The sequence below is a fragment of the Microtus ochrogaster genome, unplaced genomic scaffold (genome assembly GCF_000317375.1).
Source record: "Microtus ochrogaster isolate Prairie Vole_2 unplaced genomic scaffold, MicOch1.0 UNK11, whole genome shotgun sequence".
Taxonomy (NCBI): domain Eukaryota; kingdom Metazoa; phylum Chordata; class Mammalia; order Rodentia; family Cricetidae; genus Microtus; species Microtus ochrogaster.
Genome location: NW_004949109.1, coordinates 6,777,623 through 6,794,840, shown reverse-complemented (window position 1 = coordinate 6,794,840; position 17,218 = coordinate 6,777,623). Strand labels below are relative to the sequence as shown.

The 17,218-nt window shown below is 44.7% G+C and overlaps 1 protein-coding gene across 1 annotated transcript; it reads left to right on the top strand.

Annotated features, from left to right (window-relative positions):
• Positions 1–4,251: 4,251 nt before the first annotated feature.
• Snx10 (sorting nexin 10) lies at positions 4,252–14,955 on the top strand. The gene is made up of 4 exons (XM_013353565.2): positions 4,252–4,378; positions 4,739–4,837; positions 12,375–12,587; positions 13,036–14,955. The coding sequence occupies exons 1-4, from the start codon at positions 4,287–4,289 to the stop codon at positions 13,115–13,117; spliced, it is 486 nt and encodes a 161-aa protein (XP_013209019.1). The 5' UTR covers positions 4,252–4,286; the 3' UTR covers positions 13,118–14,955.
• Positions 14,956–17,218: the final 2,263 nt, after the last annotated feature.

Here is a 17,218-nt window from a genome sequence, read left to right as displayed (position 1 = left end):
CAGCTGGATCTCTGTGAGTTCGAGGCCAGCCTGGTCTACAAGAGCTAGTTCCAGGACAGGCTCCAAAGCTACAGAGTAACCCTGTCTTGAAAATCAAAATAATTAATTAAAAAAAAATTTAATTCAAAGAACTGAATTGAGATGATTCCAGTTAAGCTTGTATTACAAATGAAGCCGTAGATAATTCTTAACATTGAAGAATTGCTTATTGGAAGCTCAAATTTTACTTGGTTTTTTTTTTTAAAGCTATTAAGATTTTAATGTTTATTACCTTTACTTACGGAGATGTGAATACTTAAAAAATTAATGGTTAAAGAGTATAACTCATCAATGACATTTTGTTGTGATATTATATCTCAAGATAATATATTGTTTAATAAATCTTAAGTTTTGAGAGGGCATAGAATTAGGGGGGAAGGGAGATTTATTAACCATTTTAGATTAATACAAGGTATTGGTTTTCATGATAACATTTTTTCATATGTGCCATTATATTTTGTTCTGTTTTATATAGAGAGTCAGAAGTTTTGGGAATGAATATGTACAGTTAGTTTGCCTTAGTCTAGGTTTAAAGTCATAGCACAGAGTGAGCAGCTAGCAGTGACATTCCCCCAGTGGAAATAATCCTGAGCCACAAGCTCCTGAAATGCCCGGCTGGTGTGGAGCCTGCTCTGCTCCTCTGGAACAAGGTCAGCACACCTGTCCTCCATGGGGCCACACGGAGGACGTCCTGCACCAGCTGTCCTGCAGCTGCAGCTGCCGTGGGTGCAGGGCAGCCTGGGAAGGACGTAAATGAACCCCCGAGACCGCTGGGAAAGACGGGAGGTGGGCAGACTGGCCCCAGACGCTGGCCTTGAAGAGGCTCACTTTCTTGTCTGACCGGGTCCAGGTCTGCCGTATCTACGTGTACATGTGAAGAAACATGTAGCCATCATTCAGTGTGGTTGGGAATGATGGAATCACACTAGAAATCTGAACGCCACTCATTTTTTTTTTTCTTTTAAGAGTCCCCAGTGTAGAAAATAAGGCAAAAGCTGAGCGGCCTCTTTCCCGCCCCTTTCCTCACTTCTCAGTTATTTTCAAAGCCACCGCTGTATAAGTTGTTTGTTTTTGTTGTTGTTTGTTTGTTTTTTAAAACAGGGTTTCCCTGTGTAGCCCTGGCTGTCCTGGGACTTGCTATGTAGTTGGTCTTGAACCTAGAGTTCCGCCTCCCTCCAGAGTGCTGGGATTAAAGGCATGCACTACCTCTACCAGGCGCTGGATAAGTTGTTGTTTTGCTTTTGTTTTTACTTAAAAGCTCAGACCAAGCATCCATTCTGTGTGAAAATTATGGACATATAAGAGCAGGCGTTTGGGCTGGAGAGATGGCTCAGCAGTTCCGAGCCCACACTGCGGTTGGGAGTTTTGGTTCCGGCTGCTCAGGGCAGCTGTAACTCCAGTTTCAGGGGATCAACCTCCTTTTCTGACGTCCCCAGACTCCTGCACATGCGATGCACAGATTTACACTCAGTCATACACTCACACACACATAAAATTAATGAATGAGATTTTAAAAGGGAATAGGCATTTGAATCCGATGTGGCGGTCCACGCCTGTGATTCTAGTACGTGGGAGGCAGAGCAGCTCCAGGGGGTCCTCGGCTATATAGTGAATTCAAGGCCAGCCTGGTCCACTTGAGAACCTGTCTCAGTCCCTCACTGCCCCCCCAACCCTCGCCAAAGAAGGAATGTTAAAAAATTTAAGCATTTTAAACAAAATGAAATTATTTAGTTGCCTTTTAACTGTATTTAAAAATGTTTTTGTGAGCCTGATCACATACTTTAGGGCATCAGAAAATTTGATTATTTTCAGGAGATAATGAAATATAGATTATTCTGTGCTGATAAATTGCATGATATGAATCCAGAAAACTACACGGTTTTGGTGGTGTTCTGGTATTTCCCGAAGAGCTCACCAGCTGGCAATGAGTAAATCTTCTTGTTTTGGTGGAGGGTAGAGACAAGTCTGGATTTAGAGGGTCCGAGTCAGTTAGTGACCTCAGTATATAGACTTGCTCCTGTGGCAGATGAGTGAGGCTTTGGGCTAGCCTCAGCTAACTCTGCGGGCATCAGCTAGGGATCCGTTCACTCAGATGAACCTCCAGGTGACTCTGGATTGTCCACGTTTACTGGGGTTGTAAAGCAGGAGATGGCAGCTGCTTGCCCTGTGGAAAAGGGCTCACAGATGGACCCCGTTCTGCTATCAGTATTATGTGAACTTTTGTTACCGATACCCGTGGTGGCTGTGAGCCGTACCGGCGGTGTCAGAAGTCCCTGCGGTGGCCTGGAACTCTCCGAGGAGAGTACTGAGAGCATGTCTGCTTGGACCTCCTTAGGGCCCTAATTCTGGTGTAATAAAGCCTTGGTCCCAAGGAGCGCTAGAGTCAGGCTGTGTTTTGTTGTCCTGCAGAATGTCATGATACTGTAGGCATCTCCAGTAGGTTTCATTTCTGTAGCAGCAGAAGTGGCTGGAGGTAGTGTTCTGTGGCCTTTGCAGGTGAGTTCCTCTCCCCCTGACCCCAGACATGGTTTTTTCTGTAAAACATTCCTGGCTATCCTGGAACTCACTCTGTAGATCAGGCTGACCTTGAACCCACTGAGATCCACCTGCCTCTGCCACCCAAGTGCTGGGATTAAAGGCGTGTGCCACCACCGCCCAGCTACAGGTGAGTTCTTAACCTCCAATACATACAGTCATTTAGATGTCCAAGAACACAACTAGGCTTCATTGGTAGGATAGTTTTTGAAACGATACAGTTCTTAGTAGTGAAAAGTTAGTTTCTCATTTAGCAATATAATGATTATGAACTTAATTTAAAATAAATATATAAGGCCAGGCCTGGTGCTACATGCCTTTAATCCCAGCATTTGGGAGGCAGAGGCAGGCAGATCTCTGTGAGTTCGAGGCCAGACTGGTCTACAGGAGCTAGCTCCAGGACAGGCTCCAAAGCTACAGAGAAACCCTGTCTCGAAAAACCAAAACAAACAAACAAACAAACAAAAACAAAAAAACCCCACACAAAAACCGACAAAAAACCCCAACCCTGTTTTGAAAAACTAAGAAAGAAAGAAAGAAAACCCCCCACAAAGCAAAAGCACAAATATACACACTATACACGGAGGTTTTATTTTATTCGTTTGTTTCGTTTTTTAGGGGTGGTGGTTGAGATTTTATACAGGATCTTACTTGGTAGCCCAGACTGCTTGGAATTTACTTTGCAGCCAAGTTGGCCCCAGCCAGGTGACAATCCTCCCGCAGCCTTTTGAGTCCTTGGGTTCCGAGTGTGAGTCAGCACCTCAGCTGAGATGACCTTGTGTGTTGAAGACACAAGGTTTGTCAGCTTTGCAGTTCACCCCAAGGAGACTGTTTACTCATCTGTGTACCCAAAGGAGTGACCTTGTGATTTAGCTTAGGCTGGGGACTCTGGACCTGTCTCAGGGCTGCTCCAGGGAAGCAGACAGCTAGTCACTAATAGTATTAACTGTACTTCCCAGGTGCTTTTTGTCCATCTTCGTATCCACCCTGATTTCTCACTCAGGAAACTAGAGCTGATGTCATTTTCCCGGAGTAGAACCCGGGCTGACATTTATGTCCGTCTGTCATGGAACTGAAGCTGATGGGGCTCGACTGCTTTCCTAACTCATCTCTACCTCTCATTGTCCAGGAGGATGGGAAATGTCTGGTTCAGCAATGACTTCAGGATCCCCAGTGACCAGTGGCATTCCTGTTGAGATGTAGATGTCTGCAAAGCCTTTTGAAGGGCTGTGGGAGGTCAACTCTTCTCTGTAAAGGCTTTGGGATGCTGTTAAATATGTCCCTGTGCATTTAGGGGGTGTGTGTTTATCAAGTTAGGTACTCACTTCCTAGCTCAGGGTGGATTTGAACTGCTGGCCCTCCTGCCTCAGCCCCCTGAGTCTGAGATGACAGTGCGGGCTACCAACCCCACCAGAATTTGTTTCCTAATCTTTGGAAACAATGCTTGTAGTTAGGAGAGCTCAGATTTCCTTCAGGATTCTGGTCAGGGTGTGGCCGTGCCACCCAAAGATAACACTACTCATTTACGTCACCATGGCTTCTTCAGGCCCAAGACTGGTGAGTTACGGGTAAGACCGCACAATGCCCACATACATGGAGCTAATGTGGCATGGTTGCATCCTCTTTAGAGTGAGCATCGCATTGTGAGTTACATAAGGGCTTTTTCCCGTAGGTGAGCCTCATGTTTTTCTGTTTCTGCACAGACGAATAGCATGTGTTTTACAATGAAAACATCTTGTGTACGAAGAAGATACCGAGAATTCGTGTGGCTGCGGCAAAGACTCCAAAGCAATGCACTGCTGGTGTGAGTGGCTTATGGGTTAAAGTACGGCGATCTGTCTGTGATAGTCTAGAACTGAAAATTGATAGCGTTAAAATGTGCTCGGTAAGGAGAGGTCACAGATTCGCTTCCTCTGGTGACTTCTGTGCCTACTGCATCTGAAGTTAAAATCCATCACGTGACTTTACCAGCTTTTATGAATATTAATCACCAACGGCCCCAGAATTGCTTTAAGACAGATTCTCCTTTAAGTTAATATTATACAACAATGGTTCTGTGATAACCGTGTGATAATTATTACCATGCATGATGTGCCTTCAGTTTGAGGGATTTCTGCAGCCAAGTCATCTTGATTTGCTGATTAATTTTTTTCTTTCTCATCAGAGAATTACCAGAACTTCCATCTAAGAACCTGTTTTTCAACATGAACAATCGCCAGCACGTTGACCAGCGTCGTCAGGGCTTGGAAGATTTCCTCAGAAAGTAAGTGAGGGTCTGTAACCAGGCTTGGAGTGCAGGCAGAGAGAACATGGGTTTTCTCTGCTCTGAAATGCCGCTGGCCTGTGGGCCTCGTATGTTCATATCCTGTATTAGAGTGCCACCTTGTGGCCCACATGGAATGGTGCAGGCGTGAATGGAGCCTTCTAGAAACAATGGGCGGCTGAATCAGAATAAACACATGGTCTCTTAAGAGTAGATACAGTGGCAGCTTACACTTCTAATGGAAGCACCCATGAGGTTGAGGCAGGAGGATTTCTGCGAATTTGAGGCCAACCCAGGCTTCACAGTGAGTTTCAGGCCAGTCCATGTCAAAGAAATACTCTCCTACCCTAAAACAACTATAATAACAACAAACCCAAAGGAAGCAGCAACAGAAATAAAGCAGGTTCAAGTTCCTCGGGAAGCTGGCTGACAAAAGTAATGTTTCCTAGGGAATAAGTGTGCCTTATTACTTAAAACAAGCACGTCCTTAAAGCTGCCCTATTTGCAGCAGTTAGCCCGGACAAGCCAGACTTGTCTGTTCTAGGCACTTTCTGCTACTGTCCCACCTATAAAATGGGGCAGTGGTGGCCCTTCCCCCAAAAGGACTGAGCCAGTTGAGTAGGCTAAGAACTGGGGCACCAACAACGCTGCCTGGCTCTTCCCTGACCAAATGGCCTTACTCTTCTTTGCAGAGGATGGTCTGTCCATACATGTGTTGTCCAAGTAGCCTCAGTATGTTGATCCTGGATCTCTGTGATGAGCTGCCGAGTCCTTCCTGCTAGGATCTCCCTGTCTCATCCGCTCTCTGGAATGTCAGGATGGGAGCCTTGCCCTTCAGTGGCTGGACCAGAGACTCTGAAGCCAGGCTACTGAGGTTCAAATCTTGGATCTGCCACTTCACTAGCGGGGAGCTAGGCAAGCCCTTTACTTTCTCTGTGCCTCTATTGTCCCACCTATAAAATGGGGCAATGGTAGTCCTTTCCCATAAGGACTGAGACAGTTGAGTAGGCAAAGGACTGGGGCACCAGCAACACTGCCTGGCAACCTAATGTCTACGTGTTGATCTTTATTATTTTAGTGCACTCAAGGCTGAAATAGCTGTAAGCTTGTTTTTTTCATATTCTAGATAGAGTCAGGTGAGCACCAACCAGTTAGAGGCAGGGGCCTTGAGTGTCCCTTCTTTTCTAGTGGCTTTGGGATCTGAAATTATCCTTTTTTTGAGTTAAATAAATAGGACCCGGAGCTAGTCTGAAGCAATATGCTGCTTTCCCCATATGGCTCACTTATGAAGGGCCTGGGTATTAAGTATGCACATAAATATGAATACTTAGTTCTATTAGATTGACACAGTGCCTTTCCTTCCAAGAGGTCACGGGGACACGCAGAAAGCTGGAAGCTTATGAAGTGAGTGAGGGCAGGGGAAAAGAAGACACCAGAGCAATCCCTGTGAGAAGAGCCAGACTGCAGTGTTCTTTGTGGTGTTACACTGTGACAGAACAAAGGGCTGGGCAGGACTTGTCCAGTTTTTCCCTTCTGTTAATTGCCGCTTCTAAGGTGCCCAGGTGGCCAATGGCGTCTCCCTTAAGATGCACGTAGCTGGTGTTTACAGAGCAGCCTCATTCTGGATGCTCCCCCAGGGAAGCCTGCTGCCTGGCCACTGCCTGGGAGGCCTGGGCAGGAGCTGGTGAACAGCCCTGGCTAGCACTGGGGAGCTGTTGGGCTTTTGCAAGTTCAGGGACAGCAAGCATCTTTGTGCTGGTGTCACTAGGTAAATGTAGGGCACTGATCATTCCTCTGACGCTGGTCCTTTGAAACAGGGTCTCGTGTAGCCTAGGCTGGCCTCAAGCGCACTGTGTACTTGACTCTGGCCTTGAACTCCTGACTGTCCGCTCGGATTGCTGGGATCACAAGTGTGTTGCACCATGCCCAGCTTCTGGGTTTTGCTCCGTGCACTGTTTTTAAGCACTGTATTTTCACCGTTGGTCTCCATACATCTGCCCCCATGGGACTGTGCCAGGGCAGAGGTGTTTTGTACTATGTATCATTTGGCTGTTCACTGGCTTTGACACACACGTCACAGTGGCGAGTATCCTGCTTCAAGGGCTCAAGGAACGTGGGTGTAAGTCTCCCATCCGTCCCGGCTCTTGATATTTTCCAGGCTAGGAAACCCGGGTTGATTCTTTGAGTCCCTGGGTTGCTTTGGTCGCGGAGTGGAGCAGTATACCAGTGCATTGCTGTTCATGCTGGTGGTTGTGTTGTCAGAGAACTGACCGCACGGAAAGGACTCTGACACATGCTGACCCTCCGTCCGCCAGCTGTGTGCCCGGCTGTAGGCACAGATGGAGTGCATACATGTTGTTTGTCCCGAGACGCTTCCACTCTCACTGGGAGCGCTGAATTAATTCAAATTTGATCTGGGAGCTGGAGGGATGGGTCAGTAGTTAAGAGCATGTGATGATTTTCCAGGGGACCCGGGTTCAGTTCCCAGCACCGACGTGGCAGCTCACAACCCTCTGAAGCTCTAGTTCCCTGGGATTCAAAGCCACTTCTGGCCTCCTTAGGCACCAGGTGTGCACATGTGCACCTATATGGTGCATGCGTATCCAGGTAGACCAAATACTCAAACACGTAAAGTGAAAATAAGTAAGTCTTAAATTTAAAGCAACAGATATGAACAGCCACCAGAGGATCAAATCACGGAGCAGACAGCTTTGCTGGGATACTCTTTATTCCGTGGGAACATTTGTTTCTAATGAGTTAGTTTCACATTGAAAATGAAACGGGAGGGGGCTAGAGAGGCAGCTCAGTGGTTGAGAGCACTTGCTGCTATTGCAGAGGACCCAGCATTTGTTTCCTAGCAACCACACGGTGGTTCACAACCATCCATGACTGTAGTTCTAAGGGCTCTGTTACGTTCTTCTGATCTCCATGAGTACCAAGCACACACGTGGTGCCCATACATATGTGTAGGCAAAGCACACACAAAATGGAACGAATCTAATTAAAAAAAATAAAACTAAAAAAATAAAAGTGGCTAAAGGTGCTTGCAGCCAAGCCAGACAGCCTGAGTTTGATCCCCAGAACCCCGGGGGTGAAGGAGAGAACAGACTCTAGCAAGTTGTCCTTGCAGGATGTGTCCTGAACCACGTACTATGTGCTGTGGCATGCACACACCGCCCCCCGCCCCCCCCGCCCCGGCCCTCCTTTCTGAGTCACATTTGTTCATACAGCTCCTGTTGGGTCCAGTTTGGGCACCAGTAGCAGCCATCCATGGCTTCACCCCTGGTGCCCCTCCTCCAGTCAGCCCTACACCACCTAGGGCAGCTGGATGACATGGACGCTCCAAGGCGGTGCCTGACCGCACCCTGGCGTCCTCTGAGGCATCACTGGTCCCCATCCATCCATAGCCGACCCCTGGTTTGGTGGAAGGCCTCTAGAATCCATAGCATTAAAATGTGACATGTGCTGGCTACAGACTTGAAGCATAGATTTAAACATTTTGATATGTATTTACATTTTGAAGTTGTTAAGATGCCATGAAAGCAAAAATATTTCTGCATGTGTACAGTGTATAATGTAAAACAAAATTTCACTTCTAGGTTATTTGCGTAATAATATGTACTCAGTATGAACACCATACATATTCTGCCGACACTGAGATGGTTTCTCTGGTGGCCGGAGAAGATCACTTGTTGACCCTGTACATGCTGGATGCTGCAGGCTTTGTTTCAGAGCTTACTAGCCTTGCAAGGTTGGGATTGTCACAGCGTGCAAATTTGGTCCGGTGTGGGCACGAGAAGCCCATCCATCCATGCCACCCTCGGAACACAGGCGTCCTGTGCTGTAGGAACTACTGCGTTTATATCAGCAGAGCAGCCACGGCAAGCTGAGCTGGTCAGTGTGGCTGTGAGATTTTCAGACATTCATTTTCCCTTGTGGCTGTCGTTTTCCTCTTGCATCCTCCTAACTCTTAGTTGTAAGCTCCTACCATCATAGCGGAGACAGAGTTATAGAGGTACGAGGTCTGCGTGAGGCCCCGCCTGAGCTGACCCCTCTTTGCAGAAGGCGTCCCAGCGCCAGCACACACAACCACAGTTTAGACTTTCTATTGTGTTTTTATAGCATTTTACTTCATTTTTCGTCATTGTTTTGGGACAGCCCAGGCTGACCTTGAGCTGAAGATGTAATGGAGGCTGGCTGTGGTGTGAAAGTTGTTTGTTTGTTTTTTAAAAACAAAAGACCCGTGCACATAGGCACGCACACACACAGATACACAGAGAGAGACAAACACATACACAAGTGTGGTGTTTTTTTTTTTAATAAATCTCTATGTTCAATAGAGGGCACCACAGCATAGATTATGAATATCTTTCAATGAATATTTGTAGGTTTAAATTATTCCTCTCATGATAACAAGTAAAGAGGCCAAGTTAGCTTTTCCTTTTCCCAACAGCTAACCTTCGGTGTACTTTCCAGATGTGTGTAGAGTGCATTCTACTGAGTTCAGAAAATCCAGGGCATCTCTAGGATTCCATGATTTTGTGTACCGTAGCTGTTCTTCAGCTGAACCACTGTATAATATGCTTAGTAAAATCACATTAAGGAAAACCAGACTTCACTGTGTCCAGTGAAGGGGAAAGCAGGCCTTGCTTTGTCTAGCATTGTTGGGGGGGGGGAGTAGGGGGAAAAGCAACTTCGACTTGCATTGTAAATATGTTTTCAGAAATCCCTTTGACATTCTATAGGCTGCTTTGTTAAAACTCCCACTATAAAGGCTTGAAAATAATATATATTTATTTTATTTTATTTTTTTTGGGGGGGTCTCAATATGTGGGTAGGTCTGGTTGTCGGAGAACTCAAGCTGTAGACCAGGCTGGCTTTGAACCCACAGAACTCTGCCTGCCTCTGCCCACTACTGCCCCCTAGTGCTGGAATTAAAAGTGTGCGCCACCACAACCACCTAGATATTTATTTTTATGGAAGCTTCTGACTCACAGAGATTCACTTGTCTCTAACTCCTGAGTTAGAGTGCTGGGATTACAGGCGTGTGCCACCATTGCCCAACTATAGGTTGCATCTTTTAAATTTAAAAAATACCTTAAAATTTATTATTACTTGAGATGGTCTCACAATGTTGTTCTGGCTAGCTTGGAACTCTTAATTCTCCTGCCTCAGCCTCCTAAGTGCTGGGATTATAGGTGAGTCCCACCACTTCAGACTCTTAAGATTTGCATTCTAAATTTTACAGTGTAAGCTATTTGACCACAAAATGAAAACAAAATATATTAAAGTAGTTTTTGTTTCAAATTCATATGTGTACAGTCCTGGTGGTCTAAACTTAGCTATCAAGACCCAAAAACTAAAAAAAATAAAACCAAGCTTAGTGGGTGTACTGGTTTTGAACTCTCTCAGGGCCCTGTGGGTGTGAGTATTCAGGGTAGTGTCTGTCTCCTGTCCCCCACTTTTACCCCTCTTTCTATTGAATGGGGTGGCCTGTTCTCTGGCTTTTTACCCTTTGTCCTCCAGGTGGCAGTGTTCAGCAGAAAACTGGGAACTAAGGAGACTAAAGCGCAGTCAAATTGGAAATTGAATTATAGCAGAGGAAAAGGGACAGTAGCCTTGAGGTCTCCATCAGCCTGCACTCTGGTCACTTTTGTTTGCGGTGCCCATGTGTTAGGTACCCAGCCAGTTAATAACAGCACGTGAGCAGTTCAAGGCTCAGTGGAATTGCTTTAGACATGAAATAAAGCTAAAATGAATTTGTGTCCAATATCGTTGCCATTAGTGCACATTACTCCTGTGCAGTAATGCCTCAAACCATCTAAAATCAATTTTAGAGATCACCCATTATTTTATAGAGAAAATAAAACACATTTCCAACAGAAACAAAGCCGTGTGTACAATCCTATGAACAGCCACTTGTTCTGTGGCGGGTGGGAAGCTTCCAGCAGGCGGCCACGGGAAACACGCGGCTCAGACTTCACAGCGGGTCCAAGTTCGTCTTGGGGGCTTGTTGCCATGAATCGCTTCCCTAATTTGAATTATTTAGACATGGATGGGAAGCATTTGTAAGCAAGGAAGACAGATCTTAGTGCAGTCAAAGGTTCTTCCTGCTTGGCAGATGGCCGTACGGCCATCTTCCGGGAGGACCAGGCCAGAAGACACGCAGAGTTGAGCACTTAGAGTCCTTGCTGGAGATTTTCTCTTTGCAAAGCATAATTGTCTTGCTTTGCTCTTAGTAAAGAGCCTCCCTCCCCTCGAATTACATCTGTAAGTCTGTGGAGGCAAAGGGGAGGACTGGACTTCGTGTGTCTGTAGACATTTGCCTTCTTCAAGAAGTAATTTTGTTATCTGGAAGATAAGGATGTGCTATTGTGATGCCCTCGGTATTTAACAAAATTGCTATTAATGGCCAGAAAGGAATTTTTTTTTTCTGATCATTTGTTTAAACATACAAGATATAAAGCAAGGCTCATTTGGTCTGAAATATATGGTCTGGTTTTCATAGTCTGTGAATGAGAAAAATCCCATGTTGGGCAAAATGACACATGGGTTGTAGTGTTTCCCCCTTTCCCATATCCTGGCCCTAGTATCTCCTGTAATGTCACCACTGAACAGTTACTGGAGACTCAGTTATCATATGTCAAAGATATTAGCTCAAAAGATGAAAAGCCAGTTTTTATTTAAGTGTGAGGAGGGGCACTGGCTTGGTTTCTTATTCTGTGGCACCCCAGAAAAGCATATGCTCGGCTGAGAACACGCATAAGACCATGCCAGCTTCCTGCTGCTGGGCCAGTTTCTAACCCTCCGTCGGGTCCGGATGCTTTAGTTGAAACTTCTTTCTCATCCGCGTCAGTCTGTCCTGTTGAACCACCAGTGTGAACTCCGTGGGATAAAGGTTTGGGATCGAAATTACTTGGTTGCTTATTTTGGCAAGAGATGCATTGCTCCTGAAGATCCTGCAGAAGTTTCTAGTTAGATTTAGGTTGTTAGAAAAGCCACCTGAAAGGAGCCCTTGTGAATGTTTCCCTGGGTAAAGCGGTCACTGCTGAAGTTTTAGTGTGGAGTATGCCAAGGATTAGTACATTGGCCTTTCCGTATAAGTTTAACGGTAGCTGAAAGTTTGGATGTTTCATGACAGCTGATCCAGTAAAGACCGCGGCACTGACACTCTGCTGGCCATCCATTTTTAAAAGTAGAATAAAATTCTCTACCTGTATCAGCAAAATATTTCCATAATTAATCCACATGGTCTTAACAGATGGTTAAATTGGAGAAATGTCCTTGTGGTTATTCTTTTAACAGATGTCCTTAGCCATCAGCGTCACGTTCTTTCTCACCTAAGATTCCAAATAATTAAGGAAAAAGTTAGCATATGTTTTTATCTCGTTGGTGGGCAGAGGCCAGCGTCGGGGCAAAGTTCTCAGAGTGGAGAGATCAGGAGCACCGTGGTAAGGGTTTCCTGTCTTCTACCCGGTCTGTGCCCACGCCTGCTCCATCAATTGCTTTCTTTCCTCTTTTTCTTTTTTTAATACAGAGTCCTGCAGAACGCACTTTTGCTTTCCGATAGCAGCCTCCACCTCTTCTTGCAGAGCCATCTGAACTCCGAGGACATTGAAGCGTGTGTTTCCGGGCAGACCAAGTACTCGGTGGAAGAAGCAATTCACAAGTTCGCCTTGATGAATAGACGGTTCCCTGAAGAAGATGAAGAGGGAAAAAAAGACAATGACGTAGATTACGATTCCGAAAGGTATTCCTTTGCACGTGGGCTCAACAGACATATTTATCTAACGCAGTGTCCACGTGCATGCACATAGATAGATACACGTTTTGCTTTTTGTTGATGTAATACTAAGATAATGAAAAAATTAATTGACTGAGATTTTATTGAGCTGTGACAGCTCATCATAGTGGTCTTCACACACACCTCCACACTGAATTAATGAATGCAGCAGAAATTCAATTATCTGCATTCTGATTATGTGACTTTCATTTAGTCAGACTTGAATTATTCGCGTTTAAATTATCTAGCTAAAAAAATATCCAACTGCACTCCAAATGGCTAATTAAAAGTCCAAATTTCCTGTCTCTCTTTGTGACTGGAGATAATGAAAGTTCCCCTCTGTTACTCAGGCTTTGAGTGTGTTGTGAAAACCAATTTCCTCTTTTTATTATTTTCCCCCTCTCTTCTTTTCCAGTTCCTCCTCTGGGCTTGGCCACAGTAGCGATGACAGCAGTTCACATGGATGCAAAGCAACCCCGGCGCTGCAGGAGTCCTGAGGGGGAATCCCAGGGCTGCCACCTTTGGCACAAAACTGTGCCCAGCCAGAGAGAACGCTTGCTCACAGTAGATCCTTACCTAATGCCACTGTCACTATCCTAGGTAGTCAAATACTTACAGTGGTGGGTTCTTAGTGCTAGTATTTTTATGTTGTCTAATTTTAGCCAGGCTTCTGTATAAAGCAGTAAGGTCTGTGAATGCCATACAACCCTTTATTGCCATATAAGACTTGTAAATACGATCCTGCCCTCAAGTGAAGTGAGTTATATGCTGTATGTATAAAAACATAATCTAATTGCTCTCAACTGCATTTTAAAGAGCTAGGTGTATCAGTAGCCTTTAAAACCGAGACAGAGCATCCTTGCGATGGCAATGGGGAAGTCTCAGTAAACAGTGTGTGACTGGAGCCAGCGTACAGAGTCCCGGCACAGCAAACCGCCTCTTTGGTACGTGGCTCTTGTTCTGTGGAGACTGACCCCTACTCTGGAAAATGCTTTGCTTTGGGGTGTTTGAGTGAAATATTTAAGAGTATTTAAACTTTCCCATATGCTATTTCACATGTTAATGGAGAATATGTCTTACAAATAAAGACGTACTAAAATAATGTTTACATCTTAGGGAAAACATAGAAGAAGTGTTCGTAATTTTGCTTAAATTTGCCATTTGTAGATTTAGAAATACACGTTCACTGTCCAAAATCAGCTTAAACATGGCTTCTGGCAACAAGTCATTTTACCATTGTGCAGTTAGAATCATAGCTTATGATTTATTTTCTGACATTTTAAAAATGTGCATTAAAAAATCACGTAACTTTTGCCAGTGGGGGCTCCTCACTACAAATTTTTAAGTTAAAAGAAGGTTTTTATAAGAGCTAAATTATTTTTACCCATAACTATTTCAATAATTTTGGAGTGAAAGTCAGGTTGCTAATGTCAGAGCTCATATCGGTGTTTTAGAAGCCCTTTCTTTTAAGGTATCTACCTGAAGATTGGCTTAATTTGAGTAGAATAGTTCTCTCTCTTTCTCTTCTTTCTCTTCCTCTTCCTCTTTCTCTTTCTCTCTGTCTCTCTCTTTGTGGCCCAAAGATAGGATGTCTTGGGTCCACTGTGAGCTTCCAGTTTCAGAAAAGCAGCATTTTTCCTGGGTAGTTAGCTAAGTCCTCCCTGCTGATGAAAAGAAGCTGAAAGAAAGTATTTCCCTCTAAGTGAGACAGATGACTTGTTGCTTTCACGGAATGGCTCCCACTCTCACTAGGAGCAAAAGCTGCTGCAACAAGCAGCCATTTACATTGGGTGTTTAGTAGTTATTGTGCTAATCAAAAGTTATTGAGTTGTCCTTGGAAATGCTTGTCTCAGAGAACTGGTAAAAAAGAAACAGAAACATTAAATTTGGCGTAAGAACAATTTCTTTATACTTTCTCCTTTTTAAAAATCCCATGTGAAACATGAAACTTCTGTAACGGTTTTGTTTCTGTTCAGTGTCTTCCATCTTGTCCTCTAGTGTTAATTTAATGCAGGAAGATTTAGCAGCTGTTTCTCTCACTGCATGGGAAGTTCTAGGGCGATTCCCACTCCTCAGTAGTTATGAATTTGCAGCATTTATGGTTTACATCATTTTTGAAAAGCATATACTATGCCACCAGTTACCCTACTATTTATTGATGAGATGATGTAATCATTGAAGTTAATATTGAGTGATGCTTAATATTTGCTCTGTAAACTTCATGACGTCATTGTTTTCACATTAAACATGGAAAAAAACGTTGTTGGATCACTTATTTTACGTAACAGAATAATTTCTACAGTCTCAGACCTAAATTCAGTGTTTTTAAAATTCCTGGTAATTTTTGACTGAAGAACTTTGATTTGACGTTTGCAGCAGTTGTATTTCCTCTGCGGTAGCTGCTGTGACATCTAAGCACTTGCCTTTTCAGACTGGCTTTTGGGGGCCCAGATATTTAAATCACCTTCAGTTTCCAGTGGGCACTTGCTTTGCTTTGTTTTTTATTTTTAGGTCTGGAGGAGAACAAAGTAACTAAATAGATGGACATTTAGTACTACTTTTATGCGAATTAAGCTTTCCATGATGCTAATTCTGGATGCCTTATGATTTACATTTCGGCAAAACCCTGTTTTCCTGGATAATTCTGCAAGGGTAGACCTTACATCTGGAAGGTCATAATCCTATGAATTTGTTTTAAAGCTCACTTTATAGAGAGCTAACGGTGTCAACAATGAAAGTCAGCAACCTGTTACTTAAGACTTAAAGTCTCACTTGCTAAAATTCTAGTTAAAATTTTCAATTAAAAAAAAAAACAACCCACCAGGGAAACCACAGATGTTTGTCTTCGCTCTAACTTTCATTCCCTAAGATACCAAATAGATATCGCTAGAACTGTTCGAGTCTACTTCAAATCTTTTTAACAATTAAATACAAACAAGATTTATGCAACATAGAGGAGCAAAAGTATAGAATTTCTTGTATGACATTAAGGATTTTTATCAAATTTATTTAGCTAAGCCATGTTATATCCAATAGTGGTAGCTGGATGTTGTTTTTAACTCGGCTTCCTTATTTTGGTGCTTTATCATCGAGTTAAATGTGTACAATAAGGTTTTAAGTATTTGCATGAAAGGACTTGTTTTTTCAATGCAAAAATTAGGAAGGCATATTCAGTTTCTAAATCGCCTTCCTCTTAATATTTAAATTAGTTAGCTAGTACCCCAGAAATACAATGCTGCGTCTTTTTTCACAGAGGAAACCTTTTATTTCAGTCCAGTTTTGTTTTGGAAGAAAACTGTTTCTTAATTTGCTATGAACACTTTTCCAAATATAAAATGTCTGAACTTAGTTGTGGCAACTTGACATTCATTAAAGGCATGGGTGCAGTTTTCTTTGCAAGTCAGCGCAAGAAATACAGACATTTTAATAGAATGGAGCTAAAAAAAACCGCATGTAAAGAAACAATAACTTTGGATATTGATGTATTTACAAAAGGTTTGGGGCTTTGTTCGTGACCATATGCATCTTACAGTCGCGTCACCGTTGTCCCTTTAAGTCAGATACAATTGCCCTTCCATCTTGTAGGAAACTTCTAGGTCCTTGTTAAGAACAGTACATTGGGCACTAATTTATTTTAGCTGCGCAAACTCTGGTAGTCCATGACCCTTTTTCTTCAAAATTCCAAAGACTTCTTTTCAAAAGATAAAGCGGAAAAGAGGGAGAGAAGGAAACTAAGCTACAAAAATTTCTGCAGAATCCACTCGGCTTAAGCTAAAGAGAAGCGCAGATGCTGCCGATGTCGGCAGGCTCTGCGTGGCATAACGCGTGGATTTGCGGCTCTTACCTGGGCCTTCTTTATAGCTCAGCCCCCACCCCCGTGGGCCTCGGCTCAGCAGCCCGCACGCTCCCGCCATCCCACGCACGCTCCCGCTTCCTCGATCCGGTAACCTATGGCAACCGCCCCGGTAACCCATAGCAACTGTTCTGCGAACCGGGTGGGGCGGGGAAGCCATTTGGAGTGGGCGGGTGGAGAGCGATTTACCACGGCCCACCTGCCTCGGGCACCGCCAGCGTCCCGCACCGGACAGTGAGGACCAAACAAAGCCTCTGCACACATGGTGGCGCGGGTGGGGGAGGCACGTGGGCCTTTGTTCTTCAGACGCTGCTGCCCGCCGAGAGCGTGCACGCGGTTCCATCGGCTTAGCTGGCTCCACGCTGTGCTGTGCATACCCCAGGAGCCTGGAACCTCCCAGACCGGAGCCCAATACGCTAACATCCATCTCTCCTCTGGACCCTGTGCGGACAATTGTGCCTGATGGCAGAACTGGGCCACTGGGGAGGGAGCACGTGCTGCCTGGTTCTGGATGAGGCCGGTGTGTTCACGCGTGGGGACATATAGGTCCCCAAGCTGCCAATCCAGGTCACTTAGGGATGACCGGCGATGCGAGGCCTCTGGTGGACGGACGGGGTCGCTGTCGGGCAGTGCGGCGCAGCTGGTACCCCGCGGGCTCTGCCCAGAGCATCATCTGCTCGCTGGTGCTCGCCAGAACCCACGGCTGCTGTGAGATGGTTTAGGAAACGGTATCTCTGCATCCTGC

Coding starts and splice junctions, on each gene's coding strand:
- Snx10 (XM_013353565.2), top strand. CDS start 4,287: ATGTGTTTTACAATGAAAACATCTTGTGTACGAAGAAGATACCGAGAA. Junction 4,838..12,374: donor TTGGAAGATTTCCTCAGAAA/GTAAGTGAGGGT, acceptor TTTTTAATACAG/AGTCCTGCAGAACGCACTTT. Junction 12,588..13,035: donor GTAGATTACGATTCCGAAAG/GTATTCCTTTGC, acceptor CTTCTTTTCCAG/TTCCTCCTCTGGGCTTGGCC.